The following is a 17027-nucleotide window of genomic DNA, read 5'->3' on the forward strand; positions in this document are numbered from 1 at the left end:
GAAATTTGAATTGAAATGTTATCGTAACGATCTTTCCTCTTGATTATCAACTGTTCCAGCAACAGCTCATGCCAACTTTTTAAATTCCCGAGAAATGGTCACAATATCCCACACCTCCTCCTTCCCCCTCTTCCCTTCTTCTGCTGTCCACCACCTCAGCTGCCTACCCGACTCCTCTATTCCTGTTTCCTCAATTCCTTTTATTTGGTATCAAAACCACAGTTTATTTCTCAGTTACTTTGGAGTAGGTATTTTTTTCTTTGACTTTTTGGTCTAATGCTACTTGTTTTATTCTTATGTCCTTCCCCATATCAGGAACGCAGAAACATAAAACGTGTAAATCTTACCAATCCTTGACAGACCTTTCCTTGATAGTTGAGGTTACTTTTCTTGGAAAGAGAACCATTTTTATTGACTTCAGTTATTCACTTAATAGTCTTGTCTCATAGGTCAGGTCACTTTGACAACAAATTAAAAATACAGATTTGTGAAGTCAAAAAATACAAACTTTATAAAGGAGCAAAAAGTAACACAAAACTTTCTTAACACAAAACTAAATAGATAAAAATCAAGGACACTGTGAAACAAATAATATACAAACTTTTATTCAAAGATAATTCAAGAAAGACATGTTTTGGTCATTTTTAAAGTGAGATTAATTGAAGATCTCAGAAAAACTGTATCTGATCAACACACATGGCTACTCACAGAAAGTTCTCTCTTCTGTTAATAGCAGCTAAATTTATACACACAGAAAAAATTCTTAAGACCATGCAAATTCAGTTGAATTCCATACATTCATTATATTCATCAAAAACCTGCAGTAATGTTCATGCCAAAGTGTTACTTTAAGAAAAAAATTAAAAATACACACCAAAACATGACCAAGATTAAACTAAAGAAAATAATAAATAAGCATAATTTATATTTTATTTTAAAAAGTTTGGCATCACACATATTCAAGTGTGTTGCACCAGGTCCATTCCTCAGAAGTGGCATTTAAAGTGTTAAGCATTGTTAAATATCAAAAAATACAACTCTGTTTTACAATGTAGTACTGGCATAATTCAAAGTACTGTGCCAATTATAAATAGTATAATCAAGTTTCAAACATCTTTTCAAACATATTTAAAGGAAAGCATATAGACACACATTTATATGCACATAATTTATTATATTCATGTAATCAAAGTTATTTTATAAAAGCAAACAGTTTATCCCTCAACTAGTTTGTATACTTACGTAGATTTTAATATCTGTTCAAAGATTTTCAGTTCCTGGGTATACAGATTTTTAGAGAAATAAAGATAAAATTAATTTTATAAGAACACACGTGACTTCATCCTCCTTCACAAAATAATCCGTAGTCATTCAAGGTTGATAAGAACTAGTCTTTATGAAAACAACTGTTGTCTAAAGACTACAGATTAAGTCCTGCAGTCCAAGTTTCTTATGAAAATTCAGTCAGCTGCTGCTCATTGCAGAAAAAGCCTACACGGTGCTTCTACCAAAAATAATCTTCAGTATCCGAGGCCTATAAAGGCAGACGATCTTATCTTCTGCTGAGACTTAAAGTGCAGCTACCAAGTGGAGAAGTGCTAGATTCTCAGTCACTTCAGAAATACTTGTTGAAGACTGTTTCTCATGTATAAATATGCTGAAAATGTCTTTCAGGCTCATAATGGTTTATCAATAACTGTGACCCCTGAGCAAAGAAATGAAGAGATCAAAAAGAAGTCATAGGCAGCATTCTGTATCTCTGAGAAATAACTCAATTCTTTATTATAATACAAAGGCAAGTGGGGCCATACAAATCATGTTTCAGAATCTCTTTCTTAAACTTTAGTAGTAGTATCATTTTAATCTAAAGGACAGTGAATTCTCTGTTTAGTTATGGACTAATTTAAGACTATTTAATCCAGAACTAGTCTTTTCCTCTTTGTGATTACAATTTTGAAAAAATACTGAAAATGGAACACAGAAACTTTTAAGCGTGGTGGATATGTTCATTATCTTGATTGTGGTGATGGTTTCGTGAATATATACTATGTCAAAAGTAATAAAATTATATACTTTAAATATACAGTTGACCCTTGAACAACATGGGGGTCAGGGGTGCTGACCCTCTGCGCAGTCAAAAACCCATGTATAATTTTTTACTCTCACACAATGTAACTACTAATAGCTTATAGTTGACCAAAAGCCTTACTGATAGTCAATTAACACATATTTTACATGTAATATGTTATACATGTTATATTATATATTTTATTCTTAAAGTAATCTACAGAAAAGAAAATGTTATTTAAAAAGTCATAAGGAAGAGGAACTATATTTACTATGTATTAAGGGGAAGTGGATCATCATCAAGGTCTTCATCCTTGTCTCTTCACATTGAGTAGGCTGAGGAGGAGAAAGAGGAGAGGTTGGTCTTGTTGTTTCAAGGGTGCAGAGGTGGAGAAGGTGGAAGGGAAGGCAGGGGAAATAGGAGAGGCAGACAAACTTCGTGCAACTTTAAGGAAATACCTTGTAATTTCTGTCTTTTTTTTTTCATTTCTCTAAAAACGTTTCCATACAATCCCAATCCTCCTTCCACCACTTGCTTCAGTTACAGTGCATATATTATAGAAGTGCCCATTTCATAAAATAAGTCATAATCAGTCTTGAATAACCAGAACCCTTTGCCAGAGTGTCTAATGTCAATTTGTTTTCTGGCATTGCTTCTATGTCTTCTTCATCGTCTGGCAGCGGTTCAGAAGGAGTCATCTCCATCAAGTCATCTTCTGTTAACTTCTCTGATTTGGTATCTATTAGCTCTTGAATTTCTCCAAGATCTGTATCTTGAAACCCTTTGCCATCAACCTTTTTAGCCACATCCACGATCTCTTTCATGATTTCTTTGATGGCTCTATCATAACTCCTGTGAAGTCATACACAACACCCGAACACAGTTTTTTGTTTTTCCAGCAGGAATTTATTGTTTTAGGCTTGATGACTTTCATAGCTTTTTCTATAACAATAATAATATATTCAATGGTGTAATCCATCCAGACTTTCATGTTTTCTGTTGAGATTCTCTTCCATAGCATTAGCAATTTTTTCCATAGAGTGCCATCTGTAATGAACCTTTAAGGTTATGGGCCCTGATCTAGAGGCTGAATTAGACACGTTGTGTTTAGGGGCAAGTAGACCACTTCTATGCCTTTGGTGTTGAACTCACAGTGTTCTGGATGGCCAAAGGCACTGTCCGATATCAAAATAACTTTAAAAAGCAGTCCCTTTCTGGCAAGGTACTTCCTGACTTCAGGAAGAAAGCAGAGATGGAACCAATCCAGGAAAAGAGTTCTTGTCTAGGACTTCTTGTTATACAGTTAAAAAACTGGCAGCTGGTATTTATATTTTCCCTTCAAGTATTAGGGGTCAGCAGCTTTTGATATAAGAGCAGTCCAAATCATAAACCCAACTGCATTTGCACAAAATAGCAGAGCTGGCCTATCCCTTTCTGCCTTAAATTCTGGTGCCCACTTTTCTTCCTAATAAGTGTCCTTGGAGGCACACCTGTCTGCATTAAAAACTTGTTCAGGCAGATATCCATTCTCCTCAACAACTTTCTTAATGGCATCTGGGAACTCATGTGCTGCCTCTTGGTCAACAGAAGCTGCTTCTCCTGTTATCTTGACATTTTTTGAGCCAAACCCCTTTCCAAAATTATCAAGTCATCCTTTGCTGGCAATACATTCTTCAGATTAGATCCTTTACCTTCCTTTTGCTTTGTCATAAAATGACTGCTTTTTCTCAAATCCTATTAGAGTTGACAGGTATACCTTTCTTATAGCAATCCTGCACCCGCGAAAAAACAAAACAAAAACATAGAAAATAATAAAAACTTAAAAATTAGCTGGGTGTGGTGGCGCACCCCTGTAATCCCAGCTATTGGGGAGGCTGAGGCACGAGAATCGTTTGAACCCAGGAGGTGGAGGTTGCAGTGATCTAAGATCACAACATTGCACTCCAGCCTGTGTGACAGATTCTAACTCAAAAAGAAAGTCCTGCACTCACATAAAAGCTGCATGTTCAACACAAGATAAAAAGGGACTTCACAAAAAGTGTGAAGTTTTCGAAATTGCTGGGATGGCTGCAGCAACGGCTTCTTGAGGTTTCCTTTTCTTTTTTACAATGATCCCTACCCTGGATTCATTTATTTTAAAATGGTGGGCAAGTGTAGCAGCAGACCTCAATCCATGGTATATCTCAAGCAATTCAGCTTTTTCTTTTTCTTTCTTTCTTTTTTTTTTTTTTTGAGACGGAGTTCCGCTCTTGTTACCCAGGCTGGAGTGCAATGGCGTGATCTCGGCTCACTGCAACCTCCGCCTCCTGGGTTCAGGCAATTCTCCTGCCTCAGCCTCCTGAGTAGCTGGGATTACAGGCACACGCCACCATGCTCAGCTAATTTTTTGTAGTTTTAGTAGAGACGGGGTTTCACCACATTGACCAGGATGGTCTCGATCTCTTGACCTCGTGATCCCCCCGCCTCGGCCTCCCAAAGTGCTGGGATTACAGGCTTGAGCCACCGCGCCCGGCCAGCTTTTTCTTATAATGTCATGACTCTTTTCTGCTTCATTGAAGCACTTCCCAGCATCATCAGTGGCACTCTGTACGGGTCCCGTGGTGTTATTCAAGGTTTAAGATATTGCAATAAACATGATGAAAAATAAGGCAGAACCATGAGAGATCACTTTCTACTGATACACATCGCTGAAGAGACAAATTGCTCTTTCAAAGATGATTAGTGCCCCACAGCTTTTTAAGTGGCTACTCACAACAGCTGAGCTCACCAATACAGCAACAGGAAATGGCTATACAATTATTATAGTAGTACAGTAACATATAACAGCTAATTTCATGCAGTTATGATTTAATATTGTATCTTTGTGGTTTGTTCACAATTCTCTGGACTGTGAATGACACCATATATGGTCTGTATGTGCTTGTTCCTGTAAGAGTTTCAGGAACATCAAAATGTGCATACATTTTGATAAATTTTAATTTTTTGTAATAGATTTGTGGATATTTTGTAGTAGTAAATGATAAAACAGACTAATATCTACATATATTTTATGTGTTCATATCTTTTACTTAATTTTTTCAATATTTCTAGGTTATGCAGTTCATCTGAGTTTTATAAAAATTTTCCAACATAATTATTGAAAAACATTTGCATATAAGTGGACATACACAGTTCAAACCTGTGTTGTCCAAGGGTCAACTGTATGCTATGTATTCTGCCAGTTTATACCTCAATTAAGTTGTTTTAAAATTCATCTAATATTCAGCCATGTTATACTGGGATTCTACTGTACATAGTTCTTCTACTAAGTGCTGTTTTGAATGATACATAAGCAACAGTGATAAACATTTTTTTCCTCCACTAGTAGATCAATTTTGTTAAAGAAATATTACAATATTAAAAGCAAGATAAATATCACTGAAATAAATAATATATAACATAGTTTAAAGATGCACCATAATAATATAATGGACGAAAAAATAACATTTTATAATTCAACCAGTACTATGCTTAAGAAAGAAAAATTATTCCACAGCCTCACTATAATACTATCTGATGAAGCCTCACCATGGGGAGATGTAGGAATCCTATCCTATTTCTTGGATATCTCAGGAATTAAAGCCTTGCCACATAGTGAATTCCTCTCCTTGGCATACTGACTTTAGCAACATTAAATTTTATTATATGATTTTGTATATCAAAGATTTGGGATTTTGAATACAAATGACTATAGAATGACAAAAGTGTACTGGTGCTTTATTTCAGAATATACACAGCCAATGTTAATCATCTTAAGAATAAGATATAAACTATACCTTGAGAAAAGACATTATTCTTATAACAGAAAAATTTTATTAATACAAAAATTATAATGATGTCATCTTTTTATATTATAATGGACTTTAGAGACAATTGTTACCTGCATAACTTCTCCCTGTGCTCATACACGATGACACAACTGTCCATTTATCAGTTGTTGGGTTATAATACTCTACCGACGCCAAGTTACAGGAACCATCGTCCCCTCCAACAACATATAATAGACCATTAACTGCACAAACTCCTTTAAAAAATTATACAGAGAGAAAATGATTATTTAAAAAATCTGGATGAATATGAGTATCACTGTACATGTTTTGTGAGATAATCCAGAGACATTAATTTCTTTGAAAGGAGGCAAGAAGAGAAAATAGGGAACATGTAAAGAATCCTTTTTATATTAGGATAGCCAGGCACTGTAGCGCACGTCTATAATCCTGGCACTTTGGGAGGATGATGTGGGCAGATCACTTGAGGTCAGGAGTTCCAGACCAGCCTTGCCAACATGGTGAAATCCCATCTCTACTAAAAAAACAAAAATTAGCTGGGCACGGTGGAGTGTGACTGTAGTCCCAGCTACTCCAGAGGCTGAGGCAGAATCGTTTAAACCCAGGAAGCAGAGACTGCAGTGAGCCAAGACCACGCCACTGCTCTCCAGTCTGGGTAACAGAGCGAGACTCCATCTCAAAAAAAAGAAAGAATTCCTTTTATACTAGGAAACTCTAATACCGCTTCTAAGCTTCTACTGAGTGTCATTTATGCAGTAGGTGCATTATATATGCATTATTCTATTCAATTTTCACAACGTTATAGGTTAGAAACTATTTTGACCCTCATTTTATTAAAAAAAAATATATCAAAGAAGTTTAGTAACACTCCCAAAGTCAACTACTTAGGGAATCCCAAGGAAGAAAATATATGTTAGTAAAAGGTAAAAATTGTCTTAATTTTAATTATTATACTGAATGGTTAGCTATTTTATCTCTCTTTAAAAGGGAAAATAATATTATTTATCTATTAGAATAAATCTTTTCTTTGCAAAAATTCAAAACATTTAGACAGGTATAAAGAAAAAAAGATGACCTCGAATCTTATGTCATTTAGAATAATGACCATTAAAATTTTGATCTCTACTCTGGCTAACTTTTCTCGATGCATATATACTCAGATACTGCCTTTTTTAACCCCAAAGTAGCTCACCTGACACATGCTACTTTATTACTTACCCTCCCTGGCCAACCAACATACCCTGGACATTTCCTCAAGTTAATAAATATAAATGTAATTTTTATGTATGATAATACCACAGTTTATTTAATAATTTTTTACTAATATTTAAGTAATTTTGATTTTTTTGCTGTTACCAATGATGTTGCAATGAACAAAGATCCCCTGAATAGTGTGTTGAATACTAGAGCAATTTCTCTTAATATAAATGATTAGAAAGAAAACTGCTGAGTCAAATGGTAAATGCTTTTAAAAAGCTCTTTATTTCAATTTTTTAAAGTATATTTAATATCTTATAAAAAGTTTAGTGCTACTATGAACTTGCACTAGAGGGCATCAAAGAATCCAGAAAAATGCTGCCCAAATCTACAAAACTTTGCAGGAAAAAAGCTCATACCATTTTAAAGTTGTTCAAATACTTAAAAGCAAGAGCGAAATGCTACTGCCACACAAGCTCTCACAGTAGTTATATGTGTTTGCAACACAGGACTGTGGGAGACAAAATGATCTAAAAAATGGCCCTGCTATGATAGAAGACATTAATAAGGAGGCTATATTGTCCTAAAGAGCTTTCTCAATCATATCTACAAGGGGCTCACAGATTAAAGAGCATCCTACTGCAGAAAGGGAGGTTGGTCCATACACCCATTTCAATATATTAGTATACATTCAAAAGACATCAATTTTATTAATCCACTAACTCAGAACACCAGATTCCTTTTAGGCAATCAGAGCCAAATCACTGTCAAAAGAATGCAGTTTCCTGCAGTGTTTGATGGTTCCAGTTTATTCAGTTTACTTCAACATAATCAAATTCAAACTGAGACCCTATTACAGATGTGCTAGGTACTAAAAGTCTTTATATAATCATCTAATTCAAATTGATTTCATTTTTACTCTACTCTTGGTGTCATAATTTACCACGCTTATGAAAAGTTTTGAAATCTGACTTAGAAGTTGCTTGCTGTTTCAAGTTTACATGGATGCTTTCACCTCTCCCCATTTAAAACTGAATACATGTCTTCCACTCTTTGCCAGGTTAGTTCTTTCTTCCCAATTTAGATGCTTAAATGAGGTCCTTAGCCTAGGTTATTAAAAAGGAAGAGCTGAACAGATCTTATCAGAAGTTTGTTTCAGATTATCAGGAATATGGAATGAGGGTGAGATTTTAAAATACTCTTATGAACTTTTATAAATAATTTAAAATATATGCTCAATTGGATTATGTTGTATCTTATAAATTACAGAAGTAAATAATTCAAGTTCTGTTACTTGCACAGAAAATAAACATAATTGACTGAGAAGGAAAAACAAACTGAAAACTAAGTTTTCAGAGTTCTCTCTTCTTCATTATCAAATAAACTCAAGTAATGTCCAAATCAAAGTATGAAACAACTTTTCAACAGAGACTTAAAGATTTTTCCTAAATCCCACCCTTTCTACCACAATTTTTTGAACAACAGGATAATGATAGCTCTACATATACAAATTATCTCTTTATTCTTCTACCTAAAATAAATGAGTTAATTTTGATAGGAAAACAAGAAACACATACAGAGAAAAAATAAGATTATTTTAACCTTTTTTTTTGAGACAGAGTTTTGCTCTTGTTACCCAGGCTGGAGTGCAATGGCTTGATCTCGGCTCACCGCAACCTCCACCTCCTGGGTTCAAGCAATTCTCCTGCCTCAGCCTCCCGAGTAGCTGGGACTACAGGCGTGCAGCACCATGCCCAGCTAATTTTTTAGAGACGGGGTTTCACCATGTTGACCAGGATGGTCTCGATCTCTTGACCTCGTGATCCACCCGCCTCGGCCTCCCAAAGTGCTGGGATTATGGGAGTAGATTATTTTAACCTTTAAGAAAATATTCATAAAAAGCTCAAATTGCAACTAAGTTTCCTAATCCAGGTAGACACACACACAAATCACTGTGGCTTTCTAACTTAATGTGTACTAGAGTCACTTATTCTAGTAAGGAGCCAGATCTGAGGGCCTTATCATCATTCTGAATACCAAATACAACTGACTAGATGATATGCAAGGCCAAACAGAATTAATGATAAATTCTGGTCTGCTGCTGACAGTATTTGCAGTCCCACATACTTGGTCTCTCTTAGTAACCACATTTAAAGAGAAACTAAGATGAGCACTGATGGAGCGGGGGTGTCTAATGGTATACAGTAAGTTTGAGACTCAACAGGAACTTATTTTACACTATGAGGAATGACATGGAGATAATGGCATTTTGAAGAAGCCTAGCATTTCCTGAAAGGCTATGTAGCTATCCTGAGTCTATTTTCCATTTGGATTTCCTTTCCTTGATTCTTCTTTTTAAGTAGTTAGTTCCCTAATCTTGAAGTTCTCTACTTTCTTAAAAGTATTCGTTGTTGTTGTTGCTTTAGTTTTTCCATTTTCTGGAAATCCTGAACTGTATTAACTTAGGGTTACATCTTCAGACTTCCCCTCTAGATTTAGATAATCAACTAGCTTTTTAACCTATTATAAATATTTACTCAACTAGACTAAATTCCCTGAGAAGTAGGATCTTCGGTATGTGATAGATACATGGCAGGCACACAAAATTATCTGTGGTTAGAATGAATGAATTCAAATATCTAATAAAGGGTCTATTCCTAATTAATTAGTCTCCACAATTATCACCAAAAAGTAGCAGCTAGTAGAAATAAGTTTACTGAAGTGTCATAACAACCTGTTATGTTCCAGAGATTACAGTAGGCATTCACTTTATAGGTTATTATATAAGTTTCTGCCTTTAAAGAGTTTAAAGTCTATCAGGGAACCCAGATCAGTAAAAGAACAATGGAAATAACACAGTGATACTAGTGAAACTTAAAATAAAATTCAACATAAGTTTCATAACCTTAAACTGACAGATACCTGCATTTCTTCTGCACATGTTCATATCTGCAACCTGTCTCCATGCATTAGTCGTGGGATCATATACTTCAACACTTTTTCGTACTAAAGGGCCATCATGACCTCCTACAGCATACAATAAATTGTTTAACACACCAACACCTATAAAAAACAACCAGCCAAATAGAGGGGCAAAAAGAACAAGAGATTTATATCATATTAGATTTCAATGACCTGTAACCAAAACTTTTAAAGTTATAACTTGTAATAAAAGCAAGCTGATATTATAGCCTACAGTTTAAGAAATGAAAATGAATAGAATTGATGATTAAACAAGCATCTCAACAAACTATTATTCTGAAAAAAGAGGCATGTCAAACAAAATAAAAATATCAATAATATGTAGGTGAAACACAAGGAGTGAAAAAGTCCTTTAATGTAATGCTTTTGAAATCAATATCCATAATAAAATAACCCCATATTAAAGCACAAAAATTTAAGAAATATACATGAAAAGACTTGATTATTAAGCAAGTTCCCCAGTAAGCACTAAAACAAAACACTAAAAGGAGTGCTAAACAATGTGAATATATAGATGAAACAGAAATGCCTACAGCACTCAGACATTATATTTTACAAAGTAAAAGTGCAGCTACCTCCCATTACCTGCACAATTCAAAAGACATTTAGCAGAACCATTAAAATCAGCATATCATATATTTTCAGATAATGTAAAGTGATGCCAATGAATCATTTTACTTTAACTATTTTCCATCACTTTTGTGCTTCAGTTGCTAAAATAGGTTCGCATGTACCTGCTCCACTCCGTCTGGTGCTCATTTCTGCTATATAGGTCCACTCATTTGTTGTGGCATTATAGCATTCTACTGTGCTAAGACACTGACGTGATGCTCCGTCATAACCTCCTACAGCATAGAGCAAACCTACACATAAAATCACAAAGAAAGCCAAATTTATTAAAAAACACTGTTTTTGTCAAGCCAGAAAATATTAGTATATTTTCCTCCACGGCAACAGAGTTTCCCCTTAAAGTGCTACTGATTTTTACGAACTATATTAGGGTCTTGCCTAATGGTGACAGATGGAGTCATCAAATCATATTCTGAAGATCTGCAGGGTATAGATGATGATGTTAATTTTATACTTTCATCAATAATCTGACTGATAAAATAGAAAGCACACTCATTACGTCTTTAGATAACACTATCTGATAAGTGAACAACATCTTGTAAGATAGAATTAAATACCAAATTATCTCAGGAAACTGGAAAAAAGGTTAAATCAGAAATTAATATCACAGAATGCAATGCAATATTACTTGGCAATAAAAAGGCATGAAGTACTAATAAATGCCTCAGTATAAATAAACCTTGAAAACATCACCCTAAGCAAAAGAAGTCAGTCACCAAGGATCACATACTGTATGAGCAACATGTTCAGAAGAGGCAAATCTATAAGTGATAGGAAGCAGACTAGTAGTTACTGAGAGCTGGAGAGGACAGGAGTAAGAGCTAAGGGAAGCAGGATTGCTTTTAGAGGATAATAAAAATGTTCTAAAATGAATTGTAGTGATGGATCCACAATGAACTGTATACATGAAATGGGTAAATTGTATGGTATGTGAATTATATCTCAATAAAGCTGTTTTTTTCTAAGTGCAGAGAATTACACCTATGATAAGGAGAGGGTGGAAACCTGCAAATTTGCCCAAGTCAATTAAAAAAAAAACCAAAAAATAATACTTAGAGCCTTCCTTAACTTTTGTTGGGAGACAAAGTAGGATATAAATAAATAACTGTGGCAATCTATCCCCTAAATGTTAAACAGCTGTTCTCCATATACGAAATTACACGTTTATGTCACCTGATTTGTTCCCCTAAACAACTGTATTAAAATCAGTTGACAGTCTTATATAGCAGTGGTCCCCAAACCCCAGGTCGTGGACCACTACCTGTCTGGAACCTATCAGGAAACAGGCTGCACAACAGGAGATGAGTGGCAGATGAGCAAGTGTTACTGCCCGAGCTCTGCCTCCTGTCAGATCAGCAGCAGCATTAGATTCTCATAGGAGTGCGAACCCTATCTTGAACTGCACACAGGAGGGACCTAGGTTGTGCGCTCTTTATGAGACTCTAATGCCTGATGATCTGAGGTGGAACAGTTTCATCCTAAAACCATCCCTTCAACCCACCCCTGTCCATGGAAAAATTCTCTTCCACAAAACCGGTCCCTAGTGCCAAAAAGGTTGGGGACTGCTGTTCTATAAATCACACACACACAAACACAGAGCGAGAGAAACAGAAAGGAGGAGAGATAAAGGGAGGGGGACAGAGAGGGAGAGAAAGGCCTTGTAGAGGTTGATTTATATACACAAGCTAATTTTAAAAAGGATAATTAAAATTTTACAGTAATTATGGCTTTTCTTTTTAAAATGCTAATTAGCTTGCCCATTCAGAAAACTAGTGTTGAGATTATTGGAAGAACCACTCTCAAAAATCAAAAAGCCCTGTGTACCTGAAAGAACTGTCAGTACCTACCTCCAACAACACCCACACCAACACTGCTCCTCCTTGTGTTCATGGGAGCTACATGAAACCACTCATTAGACTTTATGTTGTATGCTTCCACAGATGATAAACCTATAATAAAGCACAATAGTCTTCATTTCCTCCTCTAAAAAAAGTCAGTAGTTCATATATATGGAAAAATACTTCAGGTATGTTACACTGGGCTAAAATTAAGAGAAGAAAATGGTGGAATGTAGACATGTCAATTACATGAGAAACAGGAACAGCTTGTTTTCCAGAAGGCTCCTACCTAAGCTACTGACATTTACAAACTTTTAAAACTTGATGACTGATACCTATGCAAAAGAAAGAAAATTTGTATGCTCAGCACTCATCATTTAAAGAAATTTTTGATAAAATTTTTAAACTTATCTTTATTGTCAGTTAAAACCTCACATGTGCCATAATGTTGCCACAACTTATTCCATAAACATGGTTACTACATTAATTTTAGCAGCAATGTAAAAGAATGCAAAGGAAATTACCTGTACTCCCATCAAAGCCTCCCACAGCGTATAACAACCCATTTAACACAGCAGCTCCCAAAGTGCTTCTCCGGTCTCTCATGTTAGCAACACTGGTCCACTGGTCCTTCACAGGGTCGTAGGAATCTACAGTGCGAACTCTTAATGAGCCATTAAAGCCACCAACGGCAAAAACAAGTCCAGCCATGTAGACCATCCCTGCAAAAGGAGTTCAAGATTAAAAAAAAATCAACATGCAACTCAATTACCACCAATGTCCAAAGATTGCTTTCTACTAAGTCTATAGCTGTTGTCAGAACATGCTACTCTTAGGAGGAGCCTAATTAAATAAATCCTTGAAAATGCTAATCATTTGTGAACATATAATCGCTAAATTGTCTTTCTTTCTGAGGTTATTAAAAAATGCAATGGCATAGGCTAAAGTGCTATTTTGATTCTTGATTTTTTTCAAATATCAATTTACAAGCTTAAATAATAAGCTATTATCTTCCAACTACTTGAACCTGTACACATCTCCCATAGCTTTCAATTTTGGATTTTCTAGTGGATAGTCTTAGAATGAAACTCTATATGTTTTATTTGCATAATGTGCTCCTAGTTTATCATGTTAGTGGGCTAAATCAGGGGTCGGCAAATTTACAGCCTACAGGCTAAATCTGGCCGACTAACTATTTCTGTAGAACCCATAAGCTAAGCATGGTTTTTATATTTTTAAATGGCTGAAAAACAACCAAAAGAGGAATAATATTTCATGACATATAAAAAGCTATATGAAATTCAAATTTCACCATCCATAAATATAGTTTTATTGGAACACTGCCCCACCCATTCACTTACATATGGCTGGTTTTGCACTATAGCGGTAGATAAGAAGGTGTGACGGAGACCATATAACCACAAAGCCTAAAATACTTACTCTCGGGTCCTTCAAGACAAAGTCTGCTGACCCCTGGGCTAAAGAGATATTACAGAATCAGTGAATGGAGAAACTGGACTGCTAGACTAAAGCATTCAACCTTCTTTTCCCTTTTCCCAACTTTTGTTGATGGTGCTTTCTTAATTGGAGAGGCTCCTATCACCATCCACTCTGCTCTCTTTAACTTTGAATCCCCAGTTAAAATTCCACATTCTCTAGGATGCCTTCCCAGTCCACTTCGGCCCAAAATGGATTATGTCCAGCTCCTGAACCCCTATAGCAAATAACATCTATAGAGTGCACTTGAGATTTAATAAATTTACAGTCTATAATATAATTACTTTAAATTGTTCAAATTTTTATTGTTTTTAGTTCTGTAATGTTTATGTCCCTGTGCCAGCCTGAGGGCACGTAATGTGGCTCACAGTTCTCTGAATTCCTGTAGGGAGAACTGGAATCACCAGGTATGTCTGACTAGCTCAATGTTTTACAGACGGCATCAGGCAAGAGATGCACCTCTACCCCTTATTGTCTTACCCTCTGGTGCTTTACTCCCCCAGCCCCATAAAAATACATGGAAATGCACACCTCCATATGGCAGCAAGACCTTTCCAGTTCAAATGAAATTGCCTGTTTTGGGCCCTGCTAGCACAGAATGTAACAGACCTCCTAAGAGGGCCTGGAGACCAGTGAGCAGCAACAGAATCGGCAGCATATTTCAGCATAAAACAATCCTGTATCCCAAAATCATAACTAACTCCATGGAATGTTCATTGTAGGAATTTTACCCATTGCAATTTTCATTTTTCTTTCTCTATACACAAAATAACACAACAAATATGCCATCTCCTAGTGGTAATATAGTATGCTTACCAAGATTTAGGGAATTTTAGGTCATAGAGAAGAAGAAAATAAATGAATTACTCTATAAAGTGCCCCCTACAAAAGTTCTGGTCTGGAGAAGGGAATGAACTAAAAGAAGTATAATAACCTCCAAAAGTTATTAGGAAACTGAAGTACCTAGAAGTTTAATTACACAGTTTATGAAAATTTGGCCAAGATGACACAGTTAAGGATATTGGCTCTAATCCGAAGAAAGGAGAGGGAAGAGGGCATGATAAAGATAAAATGTATTCATAGTTACCGAATAAGTAAACAATACATTTTGCAATAAATTGAGTCAAATGACTTATGACCCCAATGAAAAGGGAACTATACTAGGAATCAGATATGAATTAAGAAACCAGTTAGTAAATAGAATACAAGACTCTATTTTCAATAGTAACAATAAAGATAAAATACCTAAAAATAAACTTGCCAAGAAATACAGAGGACCAATGGAAGGAGACATTAAAAATTTACTGAAGGATATAAAAGAAGATAGGAGTCCTATCACTAGTTTCATAACACAGTAAAACATATTATATATAAAGAACAGTAACTAAAATTTGCTTTGTCTTAATGCATGAATAGGCAAGACAAATCAATCAATGGAAAAGAACAGAAAATTTAGAACAAAGCCAAGTAAATGTAGAGATTTAGTTTATAATAAAGGCAGCATTTCATCAAATGAATGGAGACACATAAGTCAATAAAGAGTATTGAGATAACTAAGTAACCATTAAAAAACAAAATCTATACCTTACATCTTATACTAAAATAAAGCCCAGATGTCTTAAATATATATTGATAAATAAAACTGTAAAGGTACTAGAACAACAAATGTTTTTAAAATATAATTTTGTTACAGGGTAGAAACCTGGCAGATATCACCTTAACCAAGTGAACAAGGTTACTCTCACAAGAAATAATAAGTCAATTTAACCATGGGAAAATATCAGATAAATCCAACTAGAGAGACATTCTTCGAAATATCTGACCAGTCCTCTTCAAAGAATCAAGGGCATAAAAGATAAGAAAGATGATGGGACTAACTCAGATGAGAAGATACAACTACTAAATGCAAAGTAGGATCCTGGAACAGCATAAGGGAATTAATGGAAAACTGGTAAATATAAATGTAGTCTGTATTTCAGTTAATATGCCAAGGCTAATTTCTAGTTTTGATAATTGTATCACAGTAAGATATTAATACTGGGGAAAGAATATACCAGAAGTCTTTGTTCTATCTTCGCAACTCTTCTGTAAGTAAAATTATTTCCACATAAAGTTTTTCTAAAAGATGTTTGTGTGTGTATACAAACACACACACACACACACACATATAGATAATTTTGGCATATGACTTTTCTATGCAAGAAACAAATTTTTAAGTATAAAGACATAAAACTTTGGTATACAGGACTATGTTAAAAGATAAAGTTTTTACATGGAAAAAATAGCACAAAGTCAAAAGATAAAAGATTAATACAAATAAATATTCACGCTATATAGCACAGACAAAAATGAATGGAGGAATATATGGTTTAATGGTTACTTAGTTATCCCAATACTCTTTATTGACTTATGTGTCTCCATTCATTTGAATGTGCTATATAGCATACTTTCCTTAACATACAACTGTAGCTGTGACATCAGTAAAACAATTAAGATGGCAAAAATCATAAGCAGACAACTCAAAGAAAAAGATATTTAACTTTCCTCACAATTACATAAGTCCAAATTAAGGTATTTTTCACCCACCAGATTGGGAAAGCTCAAAACATTTAATTACAAAGTACTGTCAGGAGTTTAGGGAAACTGGCATCTTCATATTTTACTGTTAGCAGGAGTAATAATTGGTTTATCTTCCTAGGACATCCTTTGAATCAGTAATTCTAGCTTTAGAGTTTTATCCTGCCAAAATATATTAGCACATGTACACAATGATGTATGTATAAGAGATTTGCTGTAGCACTGTTTATAATAACATTAAGATTAAAAACATTTTTAATGCTCGATTAAAAACTATGTCTAGACCAAAATAAAATACTAGACAGCTCTTACTGAATGTGGTAACTCCAGATATGCTGATATGTAACAATCTCCAAGATGTATTGTTAAAGTGCTAACATCATAGAAATGTTTCATTACATTCAGAATTCA

General features: G+C 35.0%; 1 protein-coding gene across 6 annotated transcripts in view; it reads right to left on the bottom strand.

The window, feature by feature from the left end:
- Positions 1 to 583: 583 nt before the first annotated feature.
- Positions 584 to 17027, bottom strand: part of LOC105732478 (kelch-like protein 2) — a 118699-nt gene continuing 102255 nt past the window's right edge. For 2 of the 6 annotated variants that reach the window (XM_012474564.3, XM_012474565.3), the window contains exons 10-15: positions 13067 to 13264; positions 12552 to 12653; positions 10809 to 10937; positions 10015 to 10155; positions 5988 to 6131; positions 584 to 1705 (exon numbers count right to left, since the gene is read on the bottom strand). In XM_012474564.3, coding sequence (XP_012329987.1) covers positions 1677 to 1705; positions 5988 to 6131; positions 10015 to 10155; positions 10809 to 10937; positions 12552 to 12653; positions 13067 to 13264 — 743 coding nt within the window. In that variant the 3' untranslated portion in view covers positions 584 to 1676. Of the gene's footprint in view, positions 1706 to 1758; positions 2404 to 3143; positions 3841 to 5987; positions 6132 to 8448; positions 8971 to 10014; positions 10156 to 10808; positions 10938 to 12551; positions 12654 to 13066; positions 13265 to 17027 lie in introns of those variants that run through there. The other 4 variants (XR_001111000.3, XM_064383753.1, XM_064383754.1 and 1 more) reach the window with 4 other exon arrangements.

This window comes from Aotus nancymaae, unplaced genomic scaffold (assembly GCF_030222135.1).
Source record: "Aotus nancymaae isolate 86718 unplaced genomic scaffold, 86718_ANA_hifiasm-v0.15.2.pri h1tg000033l, whole genome shotgun sequence".
Classification (NCBI taxonomy): Eukaryota; Metazoa; Chordata; class Mammalia; order Primates; family Aotidae; genus Aotus; species Aotus nancymaae.